Source organism: Gekko japonicus, unplaced genomic scaffold (assembly GCF_001447785.1).
Source record: "Gekko japonicus isolate JY-2015 unplaced genomic scaffold, Gekko_japonicus_V1.1 scaffold477, whole genome shotgun sequence".
In the NCBI taxonomy this organism is placed as follows: domain Eukaryota; kingdom Metazoa; phylum Chordata; class Lepidosauria; order Squamata; family Gekkonidae; genus Gekko; species Gekko japonicus.
In genome coordinates this window covers 858,651-880,934 of record NW_015174289.1, presented here as the reverse complement: position 1 = coordinate 880,934, position 22,284 = coordinate 858,651, and the positions used below count along the sequence as shown (strand labels likewise).

Genomic DNA, 22,284 nt, shown 5'->3' with positions numbered 1-22,284 from the left:
TAAGAAAAGGTCTTATTCCCCTTTTCATTCCAAAAGCAAGAATGAGCTCTAGGTGAATAACCTTCAGATTGTAGTGACTAAACTGGTGGGGAAAGTGGAACACTAAAAATCATTTGTCCTACTTGTTGGATATACCAGTTTCCTCTATTCATCTAAAATTTACTGATTTACAAAATTTACAAGAGCCAATCTAGGGGGAGAGATATGTTTTACATTTCTACTCACCTAGGATCCCAGCAATGATGTTCAATAGGGCCACTTATTTTAAAAGGCACAGAATCAAACTTTCAAATTCCTTGTTCAATCTGAGCAAAAAGCCACTTATGTTTAGCCCCTTTAAGGACAGGAAAACTATACACTCAAAGAGAATTCAACCTTCTACTAAGGATAGATCGTTGATTGACTTCTCACCAACAATTCTCATCATATTCATGAATCAGATTTATTAGACAGGCTGACCTGTGATAAATTTAGCCAACCAGATAAAGCCAAAATCTTTCCCCCTTTGCCATCTCCCTCAAAAGACAAGTAGTTGGACCTAATGGATGCAAATCTTCTTCAGTCATTTCATTCCTTACCCTTTGAGGAACAAGGCAGTATCATTGCCTGATTCCAGAAACTCCAACATACTCTAGTTCATATTAACCAGGATCAAAACCAGGTAACCAATCCAAAAAAGGTGTCATCAAATGACCCATACAGGTCCCCTGATAAGAATATGGATCAATCCTTAGCCAGCTCCCTAGATGAAACTATCCATTCTTTAACTAGTAAGGAGCCACATGTTCTGAGCCCGACAAAAGGGAAAATTTCTATCCCTCTTGAGTCAAAAATTATAATTAACCTGGGGAATACCACCAAGTTGCCAGCATTAGATAATTCAATAGCAAAAGTTTTGACTAACTGGAACTTGTGGACTCCATATTTTGAGTTTGAATATTGCTGGCTGGACCTCAAGAATTTGTTGTTAAGGCACTAAACCATTTATGGCCTCCTTTAATATTCTACTTATTCTACTCCTTCAGGAGACTTGGCTAATGGAAAAACCTGTCTTTCCTGGCTACTCTACTCTCTTTCAGAGAGCTAACATAGGCCCCGGGGGGGCGGGCTTGGCCTATTTAATCTTAGCTAGATTGACTATTGGACCTTGTGATCTTTCGGTGGCATACAATTTGATTATTGCTTTACTATTAAAGTTGGATGATGTGACAGTCATCCTTTCCTCTGCTTACATTCCTCCATCCACTCCTAGTATATTGGTTCAGAGATTGGATCGCCTGGGTAAAATTGTTGATGACTTGCAAGCCCATTTTCCGGAGACCCCTTTAGTACTAGTGGGTGACTTTAATGCAAGGATTGGCCATGACAATTATATGCTTTTTTCTAAATTATTAGGCTCTGATAATGATGAATTTCTTAGCCATTAGCTTAATAAAAAATCTAAGGACAATGTAATAAATAGAGGTGGCTTGGAGCTGGCTAAATTTGTGATTCAGAAAAACTTTATCCCTCTGAATGACTACTCAGAGATTGATGGAGCCGGTGACTTCACTGATGTGAGTCCCAAGGGACAAAGTGTAATAGATTATATCTTGGCCCCACTTGAATACCACTCCCATTTTCCTACAGGTTGGTGACTTCTTGGGAAGTGATGATCTCCCAGTATTCATCTCTATAGACTTATTCTTAGAACATTATCTTATTCCAGCTCAAAGTTTCCCTCTCTCATAAAAAGTAAAGTCTGTTGATTAAGTTGGAGCTCTAACTCCAGTAATAAGGCTCAAACTATAATGGGTTCCATACCTTGTAACACCCTTGTTAACAAGGGTGTGCAGTTTGATTCAGTGCCTAATTGTTTGCATAATCTAGATGAGGTATTAAAACTATTTAGACCACTTTACATGAAAAATAACCTTGATAGGACATTCCCTGAAGTTAAGAGGAATAGCTGGTTTAATGGTGCCTGCAAAAGAATTAAAAGGTGTATTCAGCAGAAGCATTATGAATTTAAAAGTAACTGTACAATATCAGCCCTCCAAGAGTTGATGGAACTGAAGGAAATGTACAGAGAACTGACGAGGAAACGGATGGCCCTTAACAAGGAATGGGGATATCTCATTTCAGCTATCAATAATAATGACAATAAGGCCTTCTGGTCTGTCATCAATACTACTATAAACCCAGCTTCTAAAATCACAGGCTGTATTGCCCCTTTCACATAGGAAATCTATTCTCCAATGCTAATGGGCCTAGTATATCTGTCATTATTCCTCTGGATTTAACAGCATCCTGGCCCGAGGTATCAATTAAGGAGATAATTTGCCTTATCAAAGGATTAAAATTAGGAAAAGCGCCAGGTTCTGATCTAATCCCTAATGAGCTATTCAAGGCTGATCCATTATGGTGGGCCACAGTCCTGGCCTCAGTTTTCACACAAATTAACATCAGTGGACAAATACCTGATTCTATTATTATTCTATTATTATCCCGATATTTTTAAAAGGGGTACAAAAGTGACCCATCCTGTTATCGACCAATCAGCCATGTCTCTTCTCTAGGAAAACTATATTCTTCTTACTTACCAACGAAGCTCCTAGATTGGATTGAATCAGAAACCATACCAAGGCATGAACAGATAGGATCTAGGTAGGGTTTCTAAACATATGACCATTGCCTAGTTCTCTATCACTTGGCTGAGAAATATTCATCTTTTAAGGGGAGGGATTATATGTGGCAATTATTGACCTCAATGGGGCCTTTGACTCCATAAATCGCCCTAGATTGTGGAACAAATTTAATCAAACTACCATGGATAAAAGGCTTCTGGGACTTATTGAATGTTTATACTCAGGTTTGGCTGCCCAAGTACGATTTGGGTATGATGGGAATCTAACAAATCCATCTAACTTGCAAAATTTGTCAGGGATGCTTGTTGGCACCTTTCTTGTTTAATTTATATTTAAACAACATAGCATCAATTTTGATTATTATTGTCATCCGTCAAAATTAGCTGAGATTGGTGTACCTATTTTGCTTTATACGGATGATGCCGTGATCTTGTCTCAAACCAGGGTCGGACTAAAAATGGCCTTGCAATCTTTCTCCAGTTACTGCTGTCGAGAAAGCCTGGTGATTAACTACCCAAAATGTAAGATCTTAGTTTTCACCAAGACCAGAAAATGGAACCCATCTCAATGGTCTATCAACGGTTCCAATATTGAGCAAGTCAAGGCCAGCTGGGCTCTGAGAAGGGGCAGGTGAGGGAGCTGCTGCTGGGGTGTGGAGTGTGTTATTATTTGCCTTTCCTTAACTGCTGAGAGGGTACTGTGTGGGAGGACAGTGTTTGAGGGTGTGTGGGTGTGTATAGCCTGCTGGAGAGTGGTGCTTGTTTGAGGAAGTGTGGTTTCTGTTTGTCTCTTTTACCTGGGTGTAACTGATTGCAGCTTTTAGCAGTTTTGCCTGGGGCTGACTGCTGACCTTGCCCTCTGCTGGGTGAGCCTTTAATGATATAAGGCTCCTTCTTGCCAGAGGCACAAGCCCTGTGGGGCCCTGTGGCTCTTAGCCTGGGGATCAGGCTTGGGGACCCCATAAGTAGTTAAGTAAATTATACATTGTTGTGCTTGTTTCCCCTTTTGGCTCAGGTAGCCATTTGGTCAATTCTCTAAGTTTCAGGGTACAGCAGCACACCAAGGTATTTCTAGGTGAAATAATCCACTTGGGGAAGAGATGATGAATGCTCACAGACCGTTTCCAGTCACCTGTGGGGAGTGTGTCATGTTTGTCTTCCTCCCTGAGGACAAGATGGACTACACTTGTCAGAAGTGTAAGTTGATAGGACTCTTAGAGGAGAACGTTCGAAGCCTAGAGGAAAGGATTATTACTCTCCATGAGATCAAGGAAGGGGTTGAGTTCATTAACAGAAGACTTGATGTCCTGCATAGGGAAGGAGAGACCAGTCAAAGCAACAACAGTGTGGTTGACTGCCCTAACAAGACTCCTCAGAATGCTGCAGCAGGACCCCTAAGGCGTCGAGTGAGATGGCACTCTGTGCCATTAGAACTGAGGAATGTATTCCAGGCCCTTGCGGTGGAGGCAGAAATGGAAACACTGCCAGTGGAAGTATCACAAACGCAAAGGAGACAGAGGGGGAAGGACAGGGAGATACAAAGAAATGGCACTGGAAGGAAAAGAAAGGTGTTGGTCATAGGTGACTCACTGCTGAGGGGTATGGAACATCATGTGTCCAGGCCTGACCCCCTGGCCTGAGAGATGTGTTGCTTGCCAGGGGCGAAAGTTAAAAATATTACAGAGAGGATCCCTAAACTCATCAAACCTACATACCATTACCTATTTGTGATGGTCCATGTGGGAATTAACGACACGGCTGTGAACAACATCAAAAACATTAAGGCTGACTATGAAGCTCTTAGGAGGAAGCTGAAGGGAATGGAAGCACAGGTGGTGTCCTCTTCGATCCTTCCTGTGATAGGAAGAGGAATACAATGGGAATAGACGATAATGGAGGTGAACCACTGACTGCTTTGGTGGTGCCAGCAGGAGCGATTTGGATTCTGGGATCACAGGCTAGGTTTTTCTGGATGACAACCTACTAGCACACGATGGTCTTCACCTGTCGAGGTCAGGGAAGAATGTTTATGGCAGAAATCTGGAGAGATTCGTCAAGAGGGCTTTAAACTGACACCACAAGTGGAAGGAGATGACCAACATAGGGATTTAAATGAAGGGGAGCAAACAACAGAGGCCCACCTGGGTCTAATGGAGGTGTCTATGTACCAATGCTCACAGCTTGGGTAATAAGAAGAAAGAGCTTGAGCTTCTAATGCAGACAGAGGGATATTATTTAGTAGGAATCACAGAGACTTGGTGGGATGATTCACATGACAAGAATGCAGTAGTGGATGGATATGACTTGTTCAAGAAAAACCAAAAGGATTGAAGAGGAGGCAGAGTGGCGCCATATGTGAAGAGAGAGTTTGTCAGGAAATGCTGCAGGGAGAGAGCGACAGCCCAGTTGAAAGTATCTGGGTGAGGATAAGGGAAGGAAGGACAAACAGTATTGTGGTTGGCGTCTGCTACAGACCTCCTGACCAGGACAAAGAGGTGGATGCTGCTCTCCTTGAACAGCTTGACAGTGTATCCAAACAACATGACCTGGTAGTTATGGGTGACTTCAACTTTCCTGATGTGTGCTGGGAGACAAATTCTGCAAAGCGTCCACAGTCACACAACTTCCTGACCTGTCTGGACAACAACTTCCTTCATCAAATGGTGGAGGAAGCTATGAGGGGCTTGGTCATACTCGACTTAATATTGACCAAAAGGCAAAAGATGGTAGATGGGATGAAGGTGGTGGGGACCTTAGGGGGAAGTGATCACGTCCTGCCAGAATTCTTTTTGCTGTGGGGTACCAACGATGTTTGTAACCACACATATAAGTTAGATTTCAGTAAGGCAGACTTTAATAAACTCTGAGGTATGATGAGAATCATTCCAAGGGCAAGACTGCTGGAAAGGAAAGAGCAAGTGAAGGGTGGGCTCTCCTAAAACAAGAGCTCTAGCAAGCTCAAGCTGTCACTGTTCCAACAAGAAGCAAACATGGTAGGGGATCCAAGAAGCCAATGTGGATGAACAGAGAACTGTGTGATGTGCTAAGGGAGAAAAAGGAAATGCTCAAGAAATGGAGGCAAGGACATACCTCTAAAGAAGAGTATCTGAGGATTGCTAGGCACTGTAGATCAGCCATCAGAGAGGCCAAAGCTCACAGAGAGCTTAAGCTGGCCAGGGAGGCTTGCTACAGCAAGAAACTCTTCTTCAGATATGTGAGGAGCAAACGCAAGATAAAAGAGGTGATGGGCCCACTGTTGGGAGATAATGGAGAAACTCTGACAGAGGACAGAGAGAAGACAGAAAGGCTCAATGCCTATTTTGCCTCGCTTTTTTACCTGAAGAAGCGAACAGGCTCATTTAGAGATGGTAGTATGCAAGGTAAGGCATCCAGCCTGTTGGTTGACATGTACAGAGAGGTAGTTGATCTGGGGAAGTCTGTACGGATTAGTCCCCAACAGGTCCTGCCAGACCAACCTCATGTCCTTCTTTGATCAAATGACAAGCTTACTGGATTGAGGGAATACTGTTGATGTTGTTTACCTGGATTTCAGTAAAGCTTTTGACAGGGTTCCCCATGATGTTCTGATGAAATAGACTGTGGACTGGACTCTAGGATGGTTAGGTGGATAGGGAACTGGTTGGAGAACCACACTCAGAGAGTAGTTGTCAGTGGCATTTCATCTGAATTGAGGGAGGTGTCCAGTGGGGTGCCACAGGGGTCGGTTCTGGGTCCAGTACTTTTCAGTATTTTTATAAATAATCTGGATAAGGGTGTGGAGGGACTACTCATTAAATTTGAAGATGACACTAAATTGGGAGGAGCAGCGAACACACCACAAGATAGAGATAGAATTCAGTGAGATCTGAACATGCTGGAAAAGTGGGTGGATGTGAACAAGATGCAACTTAACAAGGATAAGTGCTGCATTCTACATCTGGGTAACAAAAATGAGGAACATGCATACTGGATGGGGGATACACTTCCGAGTAGCAGTGTGTGTGAACAAGATCTTGGGGGTAAGGGTGGACTGAAAATTAAATATGTGATGCAGTGACCAAAAAAAGCTAATGAAATCTTGGGGTGTATCAACAGAGGCATAACATCCAAATCACAAGTCCCGCTGTCATAGTCCCGCTGTACACTGCATTGGTCAGGTCACACCTGAAGTATCATGTGCATTTCTGGAGGCCTCACTTCAAAAAGGATGTGGACAGAATGGAGTGCATGCAGAGGAGAGCGATGAGGATGATTGGGACTTGGGAATGATTGGGAAAGGCTGAGGGACTTGGGAATGTTTAGTCTGGAGAAGAAGAAGTTGAGGGGGGACATGATTGCTCTCTTTAAGTATTTGAAGGGCTGTCAGAGATGGGCAGGGAGCTGTTCTGGTTGGCAGCAGAGGATAAGACTCACAATAGTGAGTTTAAATTAAGGGCGGGAAGGTACCAGCTGGATATTAGGAAAAACTTTTGTACAGTAAGAGTTGTTCAACAGTGGAATCAGCTGCCTGGGGAGGTGGTGAGCTCCCCCTAAATGGGAGTCTTTAAGCAGTGTCTGAACAAACACTTGTCAGGGATATACTGTAGGCTGATCCTGCATTGAGCAGGGAGTTGGACTCGATGGCCTGTATGGCCCTTTCCAACTCTGTGATTCTATGATTCTATAAGGCCTTCTTCTGTTTGGGGATTCTGTTCTTGGCAGATCTGTCTTGGACCTCCCCAATTTAGAACAGCGCTTAATGAAGGAAAACCTTGTGCAAGCACCATAAATAGGCTCTTCCACAATAAGGGAGGGAGTATATTCTTGGGGCGGTGCAAGCCTTCAATTTGAAAGTGCCTCCCCTCATTCTTTACAGTTTAGCTATTTGGGTGAAAGCTATTTCTGATAATATCGACCAACCACTAGCCCAATTCTTAAGGAAAGTATTGAATATTCCCTGCTGCATGTCAAACATCATATTACGGGCAGAATTTAGACAGATATCCTTGGAAGCAAGAGCATGGCTATTTGCCTTCAAACAGATTAAAACAGCTCTGTGCTGAAGATGGTTTGTTAGCTGCTTTAAATCGGAATACTGGGCCCACAAATCAACATGGATGAGAAACTGATGAAAGTTGGAATGTTGATTGATGATATTTTTGAGATGGGCAAAACCAAAACATTTTCTCTGATCAAAACGTGAGTCCTGGAAATTGACCATAGTAGTTTGATTCTGAGAGTCTGCAGAGTATGCCCACCCCTATTTTTTAGTATTTCTTATCCAAAATATTTACCCCCCCCCCGTATGTATTATTCAATTCAATTCAATTTATTATGGGTCTATATGACCGAAGTCTTGACCAACAGAGAATGCCAAAGGGGTAAAATAGGTACATAAAATTGACATAAAATATGACAAGTACATAGTCACAATCAGTAAACATATAAAACCCACTGCTTTTAACTTAAGGAACCTTCATTGGGAACAGTTGGCTGTACAATCTTAGAAGAATATATAGTAGACCAGAGAGAAGGGCTACTGGACATGTGATTACACTGGAGGCTTCATTTGTATTTTTGTATTTCTCTTCCTTGCCCAGTGGCTATACTTTGGAACAATTGATCTCTGGTCTTTATTGCATATTTTGGATATGTATGATTGCCTATATTTTTATATATCAGCCTATATGTTCTATATGTATTAGACCTCTGAGGAAGGCCTGTAAAGGCCGAAACGCGTTAGGTCTACTTCATTAGCCCTTGTATGTTTTTATGTATATATTTGTTGGTGAGGTATGAATGGGCCCTTCTTTGTCATTTTAATTTGTGTGTAATAAATATATGTATATTTTGGTATGATTTTTAGAGTTGGCCCTCTTCTATCCTTGACTAACCTTTTTAGGTTCTCAATTTCATTCCCCACCAGTCAGCTATTAGGTTTAAGCCATTTAAATCTAACAGCAGACAGGCCATGGGAGTGAAAGTGATGAAGGAAAGCCTCCTCCCGCTGCCTTCCCTTCTCTAGCTGCCCCTGAGGTAGCTGGAGGACATGCAAGCATGCCTCCTCCTCCTGCCTTCCCTATCTGAGCTTCTCCACTACTGGGGAGGGAAAGAAAGGCATTTTAAACATGCCTGGGCTCCCTGCCTGCCCTTCTCCAGCTGCCCGGAAGCCATGGGGTGGCTGGAGAAGGGCAGGCAGAGTCAGTGCAGGCATGTTTAAATGCCTTTCTTTCTCTCCCCAAACTCAGGGAGGGAAAGAAAGGCATTTAAACATGCCTGCGCTGACTTTCCCTTTCCTCCCTGAGTCTCTCCACAATGGCGGAGAGGCTCAGGGAGGGAAGGAGGCATGTTTCCATTGGCTTCCTTCGGCTTCCCCAGCTGACCCTCCTTCTCCAGTTGTCCCATGGCTGTGGAGTGGCTGGAGAAGGGCAGGCAGAGACATGGCAAGCACGTTTAAATGCATTTCTTTCCCTCCCCAAACTCTGGGAGGGAAAGAAGAGCATTTAAACATGGCTGCAATCTCTGCCTGCGCTTCTCCAGCAGCCCTGGGGAAGCTGGAGTAGGGAAATCAGAGAGAGGAGGCTTTCCCTGGTCAGTTTCACTCCCACCAGCCTGTCGGCTGTTAGGTTTAAATAGCTTACACCTAACAGCTGACTGGTGGGGAGTGAAATTGATTAGGGAAGCCACAGAGGGAGGGAAGTCGGCATTCAGCTAACTGAAAGCCGAAAAGGTCGAATAGATTAATAAATTCACAAAACTGTATTTGGTTGCCAAAAAGTTTTCTGAATTTGCATTCAGTTTAGGAATACTGAATAAATACCGACAAGGCATTTATTCAGTATTTTTTTCCAGTTCTAGGAAGCCGAATGCACACTCCCACTTATTAGCTCTATTTGCATATTACAGTGGGTACATATACATCGTAGCTGTGCCAACGAGTGTTCACTTTACAATTGAAACCGGGGACCTGTGCATGAATACACGTGCATGTATAAAGAAAAATCAAGTCTCTGTACATGCCTTCACAGATCATTGGTAGCAATTAATAATTAAAGGGGAAAGGGAGGAATTAGCATCCTGAAATCCCTGAAAATTTAAAGAAGGACATCTTGGGGGAGGGGTATTTGCTAATTGTTGCCTCCTATGATTGTTTGTGGGCCTCCAGCTTGTTACTGTATCAACAGTATAGTAGATAGGCCCATGCTAATAATGAAAGCAACAAAATCAGGCCACAGTCTTGGGAGAATTCCCAGGTATGCAGAAAATATGACTTTGTAAATTAACCGAAAGGGAGGGGGGAGATTGACCTGATGAAGACTACATATGCTTCAAGAGTACAGAAAGTTGAGAGTTAGTAAAATGGGGGAACACTGAGGGGAGATCAGCCATGTCAGTCCTCCAAAGGTTTATAGAACCTGGATGGGGGAATCAGGAGGGAGTCAGTTTTCAAATTCTCCCTCCTCTCCCCAGCTTGTGCAGTTTCTCATGCCTCTCCACATTCATAGAATCATAGACATTGTTTTTTCTCCCAAAAACCATTTATTAGGATATAATAAAAAAGTCAAACATACATCAAAACTTATATTATTATACATCCTTTCCTCCTCTCCCCCCCCCTTTTGGCTTCCCACAGTGCTCCAACCTCCAACTCAATTCTTAAATTCTCTTCATACCTCCCTTTCTCATTATTCACATCTATAGGTAACTTATCTTTCAACTGTATTCTTATACATTTATCTTTTTTCAACTATCCTTTACTTTTCAATAATTATCAAAGCATAACAGATCGTCCTTTACATCCCAGTATTTCTCCAAATATTCTTTTAAGTCTTTCCAGTCTGCAAAAAATTCTTCTGCTTCCAAATTATTAAGTTTCCTTGTCATTTTATCCATTTCAACCATAAAAAGAAGTGTTTTAATCCATTCCCCAATTTCAGGGACCTTATCTTGTTTCCAACATTGAGCATATGTCATTCTGGCAGTTGTGATCAGAATCATAGACATTGTTTACTCCTTTGCTCAAACTCCATTCAAGTTGTCCTTCTGTTTTGGTATTTGGATAACTTTGGAGGTTTCAGCTTCTGACTCTCTGCCACCAAAGTATTAGGTTGGAGAGGAAACTGTATTCCGTACTACTGTCCATTGTAGGTTCCAGAAATAAATTCATATAACAACAATTTTCATTGTTTAACAATAATGTACTTTTTCCATATAAATTGTTTTCTAGCAAACAGGTTTTTTATCAATTTGGTTGTGAGGCTGATGTTTTTTTAAAAAAATTGTATTTCTTTCTTGCAGGACTTATAATTTCTCTTCAGCTGCTTCGTGGAGAAATGGAGCAGATTCGCAGGGAATACCCTATGATCTTTAACAGAGGGGTGGCTATTACCAGAAAAATAGGTTTTCCAGATGTCATCATGCCTGGTAAGTAGATTACCACTAACGGGGGGATTAAAGGCTCCATTCAGCTCTTCATTCAGCTTTTTAATATTGATAATTGTAACTCATGATAGGTTAGTAAAATAAGCAGTATTTTCCTTCTGTATTTCCTGATAACAAGTTTCAGTGATTTAACTGCAAACTGTGTTTACTTTTATTGTGTAAGAATACTTTGTCAAAAGCTATATTTTTAAAAAATACTTTAAAATACTCTCTTTATTAAACATTTTATAGATTATGTATAGGTCTGATGATATTTGATGACAACCTACATCTCTTCTGGTAGGATGAAAGAAAGGGGGGTAAGGGGGATGGAATAGTATTTGGAGCAAAATGCACAAAACAGTGGTTAGTGGAAAAGATTATTTTAGGCTGGGGAATCTCTGGCTACAATCTATGGGAATTATTATATTTGAATTAGTGAAGGATCCTTTTTGTTGGTTATATTAGAGTACATTTCCACTGGCCTTAATCCAAGGTTAAGAAATGATGTGGAAGGGTTATATTAGCCAGGAACCAAAGGACCGCATCTATGACACTATGACACTTATAGATGCGGTCCTTTGGTTCCTGGCTAATATAACCCTTCCACATCATTTCTTAACCTTGGATTAAGGCCAGTGGAAAGACAGTGTCATAGATGCAACGAACATGAAGCAAACTTCAGAGGACGGCGGAAGACCGGAAGGCCTGGCGTGATCTGGTCCATGGGGTCGCGAAGAGTCGGACTCGACTGTGCGACTGAACAACAACAAAAAAGGACCACAAAACTCATTCTGGGAGCTATGACTTATGGTGTGTTTTTTAAAAGACACCCCTCTTGCTGGATGGCATTTAAAATTAAGGGGAATTTCAAAAGCACTTTGTAATTTTGGGCAGTTATTTCTTGGTGGAGGAAGTTATCCTTACCATGACTTGTGCCTCCTCCTAGCTCCATGGGCAGGCATATGAAATTGTTTTGAAAAAGATTTTCACTATCAGAGGTGGAACCCCCCCCCCGTCCATATCTGTCAACTCTATGACTGAACAAGTTTCCACAGTTGTCCCTCCTAGAGCTACCATTCCGAATCATCTGAATAAATTGACAGTGCACCCCCACCACCACTCCCTGCTTCTTGATAGTGGTGGTGGGGACAAAAAAGAAAGAAAGAAAATTGCTTTAGCAAAAGTAGCTACCTGTAGCAGCACCGAAAGGTGAGTTTGCATAAAAACCTTAGGGGCCTGCTGCCACACTGCCCAGACAACGCCATTGGCTCCACTGGTCATCTGCCCCCCCCCAACGTGGCAGGAAAACTGAGCAGGCAGCCAGACCTCCCCCACATTAAAGGTCCTGTGTGAGAAGGGCCTGAAGCAAAAACCATCACCAGCTCCACCATTCCATGTCCTTCCAGGAATCAGCTGCCATTGGCCCAGCAAACACTGATTGCTGCTCTACTGCTTCCTTCACCCACGCCAAAGTTCCAGTGGAGGCAATGAGTGGACAGCTGGTCCTTCTTTGTACTTAAGGATGCCATATTACAGCTTATCACTACTGCCCACTGCCCCTCAGCAGTTTGGTGGGAGGTTACTGGCCAGCAAAATGGAGGGGGTGTGATCAGCATCCTTGATGTGATGACCCAACTTCCTACACAAGCTGGAAGAGACATCATCATGGCAGGCAACTCTGTAGTATCCACCCCAAACTCTATTATCAAAGCATAAACATTTGGGTGAATGCTTGAGTGACGTCACTGCACTGTGAATGCTGATCCTTCTGCCTACCTGTAAGTTTCTACCTCCCCTACCTGTAAGTTCCTAGCTCCCCCATCTCCTGCCAGTTGCGAGGCCACACTTGGCAACCCTAATTGGGTCCCAGTTAAAACCATGTCCAGCTTCGGTATTCTGATGCCCTCCACATATCTTGGCCAAAGGCCCTGGCACATATCAACACCACCTATGCATTCACCCACACACACACTCACACACACATACTCTCTCCCACAACTGTGGGCTAATTCAGGCAGGCAACTGGGGGGCAATGACCCAGTCATCCCTCTGTGGGATGGAGTCTGTGGGGAGAAAGATGTTATAGGTCCAATAAATGCCGCTTCCTCTGCTGCTGTCCCCCCCTACTACCACATACACATCAAAGTTCCAGTGAGGACAGTGAGTAGACAGACAGCCTTCCTCTGTACCAAAGCTCTGGCTCTGACACACCACAAGGGCCTTTTTTCCTGCAGGCCTAGGTGCACTGCAAGCACTTCTAGTCTAGCAGCACACAAAGCCTTCACTCAGCCTCATACTCTGCCTCCAGATCCTGATACTCTGCCCCCTCTGGCCATTCAGATTCACTGTGCCTCAGACTCCATGGCTTCAGAGCAGGAGAATGGTTAGGAGAGTATATTTCTTCTTTTGGGCTGGCTTCTTCTACAGGCCTAAATTCTGCAGCTGTAGCCACTCCATTGTCAGCTCAGGACATCTGGAACATTGCATCTTCAGTCCCCTTTCCAGACTCTTTTGGTGAGGCTCTGGGAGCCATGGTCTTCTCTGGATGAGGAGAGGAGCCTGAACCTGAGCTCCTATGCAAAAGATTTACTCTTGTCCCTCCCCTTCTAGGAAAGCCCTGAATGTTTAACTGGGGGATGGCTGGTAGCTGACTTCATTTCAGGTGCTATTCTACCCAAGGACAGCAACAATGCCCTCAGAGACCATATCTACAGGAAGAACTTCTTCCTCAAAAAGGCCCATGTACTCCTCAGGTCTGATGCTCATCAGGGCAGGCTCTGCCTCTTCTGGGGTTTTTTCTCCAGAACTTCCATCTGCAGGTTAGTCTGACCAGTTTAGTCATAGGCAGAATCATCTCAAGGTCAAGAGAGTCTCTGAATTCTCAGACAGATGCCAGCCTGGACACTATACAGTCCTCAGTCCAGTCATCCATCACAACCTGTGAATGAAATACTGGAAGGCTGATCATTTCTTCAGAACCAACTTCTTTGTGAGTCCTTATCAGGAAAGGAAACTTGGAGGCATGTCCCTCAATGAGGTTCTGATGAAAATGAAAGTGAAGGTGAAACCTATGCCTTCTCCTTCCATTAAAGAGGAAAACAGATCTAACAGTACTAACTCAAATTATTTTGACCCGCCAGAGGCTCCTTCCAACACAGAGACTCCAGGGTTTCTTCCCTCTGAAAGTGTTAGTATGAGAAGCATATATAGGGATTATATTTCCTAACAATTTGGATGGAGACCTTGTATATACTGCATATATTTTTCTTTCCTATAGTATCTTATTTTGAAAAGATTAACTATGCATTTGTTAAACATAGAAATCTAAGATTAGGATTCTTTTCATTGTGATTGGTCAATAAAATAAGGCCCAGAATAAGTCAATAATATTACTGGTAATACTGAGCAGTTGTGACATAGCACCGTTCTTCTCTAGCTATCATTTGTCCATTTGTGGTATTGCCTGATCTAGTCATCTAAGGGTGCAATTCTGTATATAGTTGGACTTTGAATTCAGTAGGAGTTAACAGCCCTAACTGCGCAGAATAAATCATTAGGAACTTCATGCACAGAGCTCTGCAGAAACCTCTTAGAAACAAAACACGTTTTGTTTAAATCTCAAAACCTTTAAATCTCAAAACCTTTAAATCTCAAAAACTTGCTTCTTGTTGGTTAGTAATCAAAGAAGACCATGATAATGAGGGTAATATTGCTCTTTTCACAGTAAGGATTCATTTTTTTCTTCTAAAATCCTAATAAATAAGAGTATATCTGTTATGTAAAACAACAGCTGTGAAAGGTGTGTGTTCTGCTTGCTTCCAAACGCTGCACAGAGTCCAAAGAATCCTGCAGTTAGAAACGTGTGTGCAAGGGTGCATTGTACAATTGTACATTTGTGTTTAAGACAGAATCAGCTCTTGCAACATGGAAAATTACTTTTAAGAATGAGGGACATTTAAAAACATCTTTGTCATGTGACATGGTAATCTGCGGTTCAAAGAAAATAAGGGGAGAAAGCTTTCCAAGGGATGAGTCCAAACTCATGGGATTGCCTAAAACACTGCATTGGTTCTGGGTATATATCAAATGGGTAAACATGAATTGAGTAGCAGTCTGCTAAGCAAGCAAGTTTGTCTGTTTTCCCAATAACATCCTTTCTCTTTACCTCATTCAAAAAATTCAGTCTTTTATTTTGAGTGTCTGATGAAAAGTGCATTTATCATCTTTTAACTGTGAGTTTTATTTTGTTATCTTGTCTAAATTGTCCTGGCTGTTTGTTTACTTTCCCTTCATTCTCTCCCCTTTCTTAATGGCTCAGAGATGAAGATAGTTGGGTGTAAGTTTTTGCTTTACTGTGTTCTGTCCATTTATTGCTTGCTGTTTTCTCATCTTTGTGTCATATTTTTCATGGAATGTTTGAGGTTAATAAAGACAAAGTCATAACATGATAATGAAAATATGTGTCATTAGTTGCTCATTTGGGAGTTGGAACCCCCCCTTTTAGCAGATAGTCATGTGCATTTTTACTAAAAGTACTCCTCTGTGTGTTGCTCAGAGAATACTAGCTGCAGCTGTTCCATACAAAGTGTGGTACTTCAGGTACCACTCATTGGGGGGGGGGGATTAGGATGGCACTGAACAAGCATCTCTCTCTTTTCAACCTTCCTCTGTCCACTGCATGTAGATGAGTAACATACAGTGCTGGTAGGTGCATGTGGTAACTTTAAGCTTGCAGCATTAAACATTGTATGGAGCATTTCAACTGATACATCTATTTTTAATGGTAAACCACAGGGAGAAGTAGGCATCTCTTAAACAGAGAGTTCAGGAAAAAACCAAAGTAAACCTACTCTACTTGAGCTCTGTATTTATAGTGCTGTACTGAGCTGGTTCTCAATTCAAAAAACTGTTGCTAGGCTAGGATATTTATTTAAAACTTTTATTAGCCACCTTTCTCCCTTCTGGAACTCAAGACAGCTTACAATACTAATAAACAGGGGTCATTTTGTAGAAAAAGAGCTAGGGGGACTCATTAGCATAACTCATTAGCATATACCACACCCCCTGACATCAGGGGCCCGGCGGTGGACCTGCAAGGCCGGCGGAAGTGCGAGGAAGCCCCGCCAAGGCCCTCCCTGGCCCCAGGCAGGCAGGGGTGGGGAGAGGCGGGGAGGAAGCAACTTACCTCCCTCTTCTCCTGCCTCCTCCTGGCTGAATGAGGGCTGGAAGCGGGGCAGCCAGAAGCAGGGGGTGGGGCTTCATCATGTGCCCCGCCCCCTGCACCTCACCCGGGGGAACTGTGTTCCCTCGCGTCCCCCCCCGAAATGACCTCTGCTAATAAAACACTATAAAAACAAAATAAAAACAACTATTATAAAACCCATAAACACTTTAAAAACTCCAATTAGGGTTGGAAATAATAAGAGGTAAATCAATCAAGATGCAGTCCTGAATAAAACTGTCTTCAACTGCCTCCTGAAGATTGACAGTGAGGGGGCCTGGTACACCTCTTCATGGAGGTTTGTCCATAATTTTGGAGCTACCATGGAATAGGCCCCCTGTTGCATACCCACCAAACAAGCTTCTTTAATTGATGGGCATCTCATCACTATCTTTATTCTGGGTTAGGTAAATATGGGAGAAGATGGTCCTTCAGATATCCTGGTCTCAAGCTATGTAGGGATTTACAAAACCAACACAATGAATTGGGCTTGGATCTGTAGCCAGTGTAATTGCTGTAGTATTGGGGAGATATGCTCCTGATAGATGGCCCCAACCAGCAGTCTAGCAGCATTCTGCACTAGCTGCAGTTTCCAAACACTCTTCAAGGGTAGTCCCAAGTGGAGCATATTGCAGTCATCCAGTCTAGATGTAACTAAGGCATGGATCATTATAGCTGATCTGACTGACCCAGGAATGGACTCAGTTGACACATCAGCTAAAGCTGGGCAACAACACTCTAAACCACTGCAGCCACCTGGTTTCTAAGGTGACTGCTGTGTTGAGTAACACTCCGAAGCTGTGAACCTGGTTTTTCAAGGGGGTGTAACCCCATCCAAGAAGGGAGATTTCCACATCCCTGGTTTGCCTTTCTACTAACCCAGAGAACATCTGTCTTGTCAGGATTAAGTTTCAGTTTGTTCATCCTCATCCAGCCCATTACTGACTCCAAGCACCAGTTCAGAACATTAACAGCATCCTCAGAATTAGGTGGAAAAGAATGGTAGAGCTGGGCATCATCCACGTATTGGTGATGTTGGAGCCCATACCTCCTGATGACCGCTCCCAGTGGCTTCATATAGATTTTAAATAATGGATAATAATATAGATATTAAATAGGTGGAAAGATGGAAATCTGCAGCACCCCACAGGTTAATGGCCATGAGGCAGAGCAGGAATCTCCCAACACTATCTTCTGAGACCAACACCCCCCCCAGTTGGACTCAAACCACCCTTTCGTTCAAGTGTTGAGAGGTAGCTCAGTAGGATACTGTGGCCGATAGTATCAAATGCCGCTGAGAAATCCAGCCAAACTAGCAGAGTCACATTTCCCCTGTCTAGTTCTTGATAGAAGTCATCAACCAAATTGAAATGTGTTCAAAATATTGGTCTCTTCCAAAAAACCTCCCAAAAAACCCTGGAGCTGAGAGGCTGCAACTTGCTCTAGCGCCTTATCCAAGACTGGAAGATTGGAGACTGGCTGGAAATTTTCTAACATAGTAGAGCTCAGGCTCCCCCCCCCCTTCAAAACAGGTTAGATAATGTATAACCTGTTCCTTAGATAAAAGGCCTTTTCCCAAAAAGATGCTAAAATAGTTTAGAGTTGGAACTTTGGCCCAGTTTACAACTTCGGAGGTAGCACTAAGGATCACATGACAATCTCAGATTGACCAATGATTTCCTATGGTCAAATAAGTATTAACATTCTCTTTGTATTTCCTGTTGAGCTGTGATTTGATGGGTTCCCAATTCCCCAACTTAATTTTTTGTACAACATTATGCCTAGCAGGTAGTTGGATAACACTTCAAAGAAACAGATGAAATATCAAAATAATTATACCTAAAATGTAATTGTCATTTACTGTTGGCAAAAACCTCTGAAAATCCCCTAACAAGTAATATCACAGATAAAGGGACAATTCGCAGCTAAGGAGAATCCACATTCCCTTAGGATCTGTCACTGATCAGATGGTAACAGACAATAGATATTGTTTGCGTTGAAACAGTTGTGTTCCATAAAAGTATGTTTATATAAGGACATTTATAGCTTCTTGCTTACATCTTTCATACAGCGCTTTTAAGAATATTAAATATGAGATAATTTTCTGTACCAATACTTGTTAAGTTCTCAACTTCAATTATTTATTGACTTGGTTTTTGTTATGTATAGTCCACCTTTCTCACTAAGACTCAAGGCAGATTATATAGTGCAAGCCAGTGTTGTCAATAGGATGGGGCATCCAATAAGCAGTGTAATAGGATTGGGATTGTAGCAATCTGAAACAAAACTCAGACAAAGATGAAACAAGAATGCTTCCAAGGAGGAAAAAACTACTGTACTACTTTGGAATGGGATCAAAGAGACTCCGATATTTTAGCAAAAATAATGGAAGCCTGATAGCTCTCTCAATCATGGCATTAGCTACTAAGAAGAAAATCAGGCCTCAAGAATAACTATCTTCAGCAATGCTTGAAAAAGAAGAGTAAAATTTGAAATTGGGGTCAATAATACCCATCATTGAAAACATCAAAACCCCACAGAAACGTAAATGGGGTCAAATTGATCCCACCATTAAATATATAATTTTAAAATATATTCTGAAGCTCTTCCAGGGCATGTTGAGTAATCACTGGTTCAAATGACTGAGAAGTACCCTGGGCTGCCAGTTCTTTCATTGTTGTTCAGAGGAGTTTTGAATTTCAAGCCTCAGATATTTGAATTTAAATAGGTTCAACAAAGGGAAACAATCAGTTCAGTGGAAACCTGATAGCTCACTCAGTCATGGCATTAGCTACTAAGGGGTCATCTAAAGTTCCAGGCTGAATGGCTCCTTCAAGTCTGAAAAATGTGAAGAAGTTCAGAGGATACCTTCAAGCATGTCCAGGCTTGTCTGCCAGGGGGATAGAATGACCCCAATTTCCAAAATTGCAATACTGTTCAATTTGAGCTTTTCCATGTGTCTATGGACATAGGGGGAACTTTGACAGAGCACAAACACAGTGCTTTTACCTGCTTGTACTATATAACACAACAATTCAGGTTGCAAACACTGGTTTCCCTCAGGGTAATTTAAACCCCCAATTCCAAAAGTGGTGTAAAACCCCAACGATGGAAATGTGATGATTTTTGCACAACAAATATCTATAGAAATGAATTTTGGGGGGGAAATTAGTTTTTACTATTTGCTCCCTTCCTACGAAATGGAGATAGTAGGTAATAGTCCATCTATTTATACATGGAAACAGTGCTAATATCATTTTTCAATATTTGCTGAGCTCACTAGAGAACCCAAATATGATTATGCATAGTATTTTCACTTTCAAGCCAAGTCTATTGGGGGCCAGAATGACCCCCTTTACCCTTGTGATAAACCTCAGCCTTAAGAAAGGCAGAGGGAGGAAAGAGAGGGACTGCAAGGCACTGCAGTTCATCAGGGAGAAAGCATAACAAGAGTTTGGTGTCTGTAGAATGGGTAAACCATTTTTTCCTATGGCTTCCATGGTCAAAATACCCCCCATTTCTTAACAGAACATGTTAAACTATGCACAAATTACACAATAATTTCTTCATTGCAAGTAACATGTAAGTGGTTGAAGCTATGGCATAAATCATTATCTACTTGCAGGCTTGCTGTTTAAGTAGTCTTTACAACAGTAAAAGGAAACATAATTTCCGAATTCCTTTTACAACAAATTCAACTAAGAGAACCAAATTGTTAGCAATGAACAACTAAGAATCTTTATTTGTATTTAGCTTACTGTATCCTAAATGTTCACAGCTGTTTCAGTGTAAAAGATAAATGAAAAATTTTCAGGGAAAGTTTTTAGAATTATAAAAATGAGTTGTTATGTTCATAGTCAATCACTTATGTCAAAGATAGTTTAGGATTTAAAAATTATTGATTTGCATTCTAGATTTTTACAGTTGTAGTAAACTCAGACTTTCATCATTCTACAATAATTATCATTCTGCAGTAATTATTGTTCTTCTTCATGGTCTCTTTGAATCATCCCCATGGGCTTTGTTCTTGCACAGAACTTAGATTCAGAAAAAGCAAGAGTCAGTTTTTAAAGTGTGAAAGTCCTCTCTCCTCAGAGGCTCAGTCTTGACTGTGCATGCATGCTCAAGAAGTATGAGTCACAGCTTCCTACTCACTTATTCCTCATCTGCTATGGCAGCATTTTGGAAGACCCCTTGAATGCATTAGCACATAAAACTTGCTTATATTCAATCAGACCACTGGCAACGAGGTCAGTATTGTCTACTCAGACTGAGAGCAGATCTCCAGGTTCTCAGGTGGAGGTCTTTCGCATCACCAACTACCTATTCCTTTTAACTGGAGATGCCAGGGATTTAATGTAAGACTTTCTGCATTCTAAGCAAATGTTCTGCCAATGAACTATGGATCCTTCCCTTCAGAGACCCTCTTAGGCAATGGCTGATTAATCAGAATCTACTGTGCAGAAACCTGTATTTCAAAATCTACATTCTGATGCCAGAGCTGTCAGTACTAAGTTCATACTCATTGTCCTGTTCAGTCCCACATGGGTAATGCACAGGTGCACAGGCCAGCCACCAGAAGATTAGCCTACTAACAAAGCAGGAGGAGCCCCTCCCGACTGGAGCTGTTGGAGCAGTTTTCCCGCCTAACAGTCACGTGCTCCAGGGAGGGGCTCCACATTCCCTCAGTTCTCTCTTTGCTGTTCCTTGAGTAGAACACTTCTTAGCTAGCCTATCATTTTTTTCCTCAAAAAGATGTCACTCTTTAAGAAATGCTCTTCTTGTTCTACAAAGATGATGAGAACTGATGAGCACTCCATTTGTTTACTGTGTTTGGGTGAGGGCTATAACGTATTGGCATGTAAAATCTGCCAGCAGTTTACCCCAAAGGCCAGGGCCAACTGCGCCTCCCGACTTAAAGCTGCTTTGTGGGAAAAGGCTATATCTACATCATCTAACCTGGCAGCAAAAACATCTGCCCTGGTACAACAGCCTATTTTCTCAACACCTAAACCTGTCTCTGGCCGTGCTTCTCATACTCCATCAGTGGTTTCAATTCACTCGGTTCCAAAGTTGGACCCAAGTCATAGATGTTCTGGGAAGGCTTAAAATGCTCCAAACAGTTCATCTTCAGAACTGCCGAAGAAACACAAGTGGACGTCGAAGCAGAAGTCGCAGATCTGGCAAAACACCTGGAACCAAGAAAATCAGATCCGAAGGAACCAGCTCCAAACACAGGTGTAGAGGTTAGTGGACTGACTACTACATGCACTTCATCTCCCATATGCCTGTCACCAGCACATTCCCCATCAGTATGGGAACTACCGCCAGCAGTCAAGACACCTGCAAATCACACTGCAAGACCTTCTGCCCTACAGTAGGCTCCTTCGGAACCATGGCAACAATATCCTTGCTGTCACCCTCCTTGATGCTATCCCGGATGGTTGGAATCATTTATGGAACTGTTGAGCCAGATGATGTAATGGCCACAGGCACCTGTGTACTGGAGTCCTTGTTCAAGACTGATACCCCATGGTTCCAAAGACAAAGAGAATTGCAGGCCCATGGTCAGCTCCAGGATTCCTTTGGAACTGTCTCCTGATGACACCATTGGGGACTGTGATCTGGTATCACTGAGTGAGGACTTACAACTTCACTTGGAACAGATGGTGCAGATGGCGCAATTGTTAGAGATCTAGATTACATTTACGGATGTTAAACCCCGAGACAAGATCTTTGGCTGACTTTGTCCTGATTCTCCAGGGACTGTAGCCTTTCCTTTTCTAGAAGGAATTCTTGAAATGACAAAAGTGATTTGGGAAAAACCATCTTCTATCCCAGCCACTTCACAAAGGATCAAATATATGTATAGGGTTCAGCATTGTTAAAAAGTCCTTAGCCAAAGTTATCCAGACTGATGCACTTAGACTTTCAAAGGAACAGTTGAATGTGGGCAAACACCCAGGCGATGCTTCAGTCTGCACGATGGCCTTAGCTCTAATAATTAAAAAAACATGCTTGGTTAAGGTCCTCT

The 22,284-nt window shown here is 42.3% G+C and overlaps 1 protein-coding gene across 1 annotated transcript in view; it reads left to right on the top strand.

Moving 5' to 3' along the window:
* Nucleotides 1-22,284, top strand: part of DOCK3 (dedicator of cytokinesis 3) — a gene marked incomplete at its 5' end in the record, with an annotated part of 323,062 nt that overhangs the window by 108,892 nt on the left and 191,886 nt on the right. The window contains one exon of the mRNA XM_015424016.1: nucleotides 10,904-11,029. Coding sequence (XP_015279502.1) covers nucleotides 10,904-11,029 — 126 coding nt within the window. The remainder of the gene's footprint in view (nucleotides 1-10,903; nucleotides 11,030-22,284) is intronic.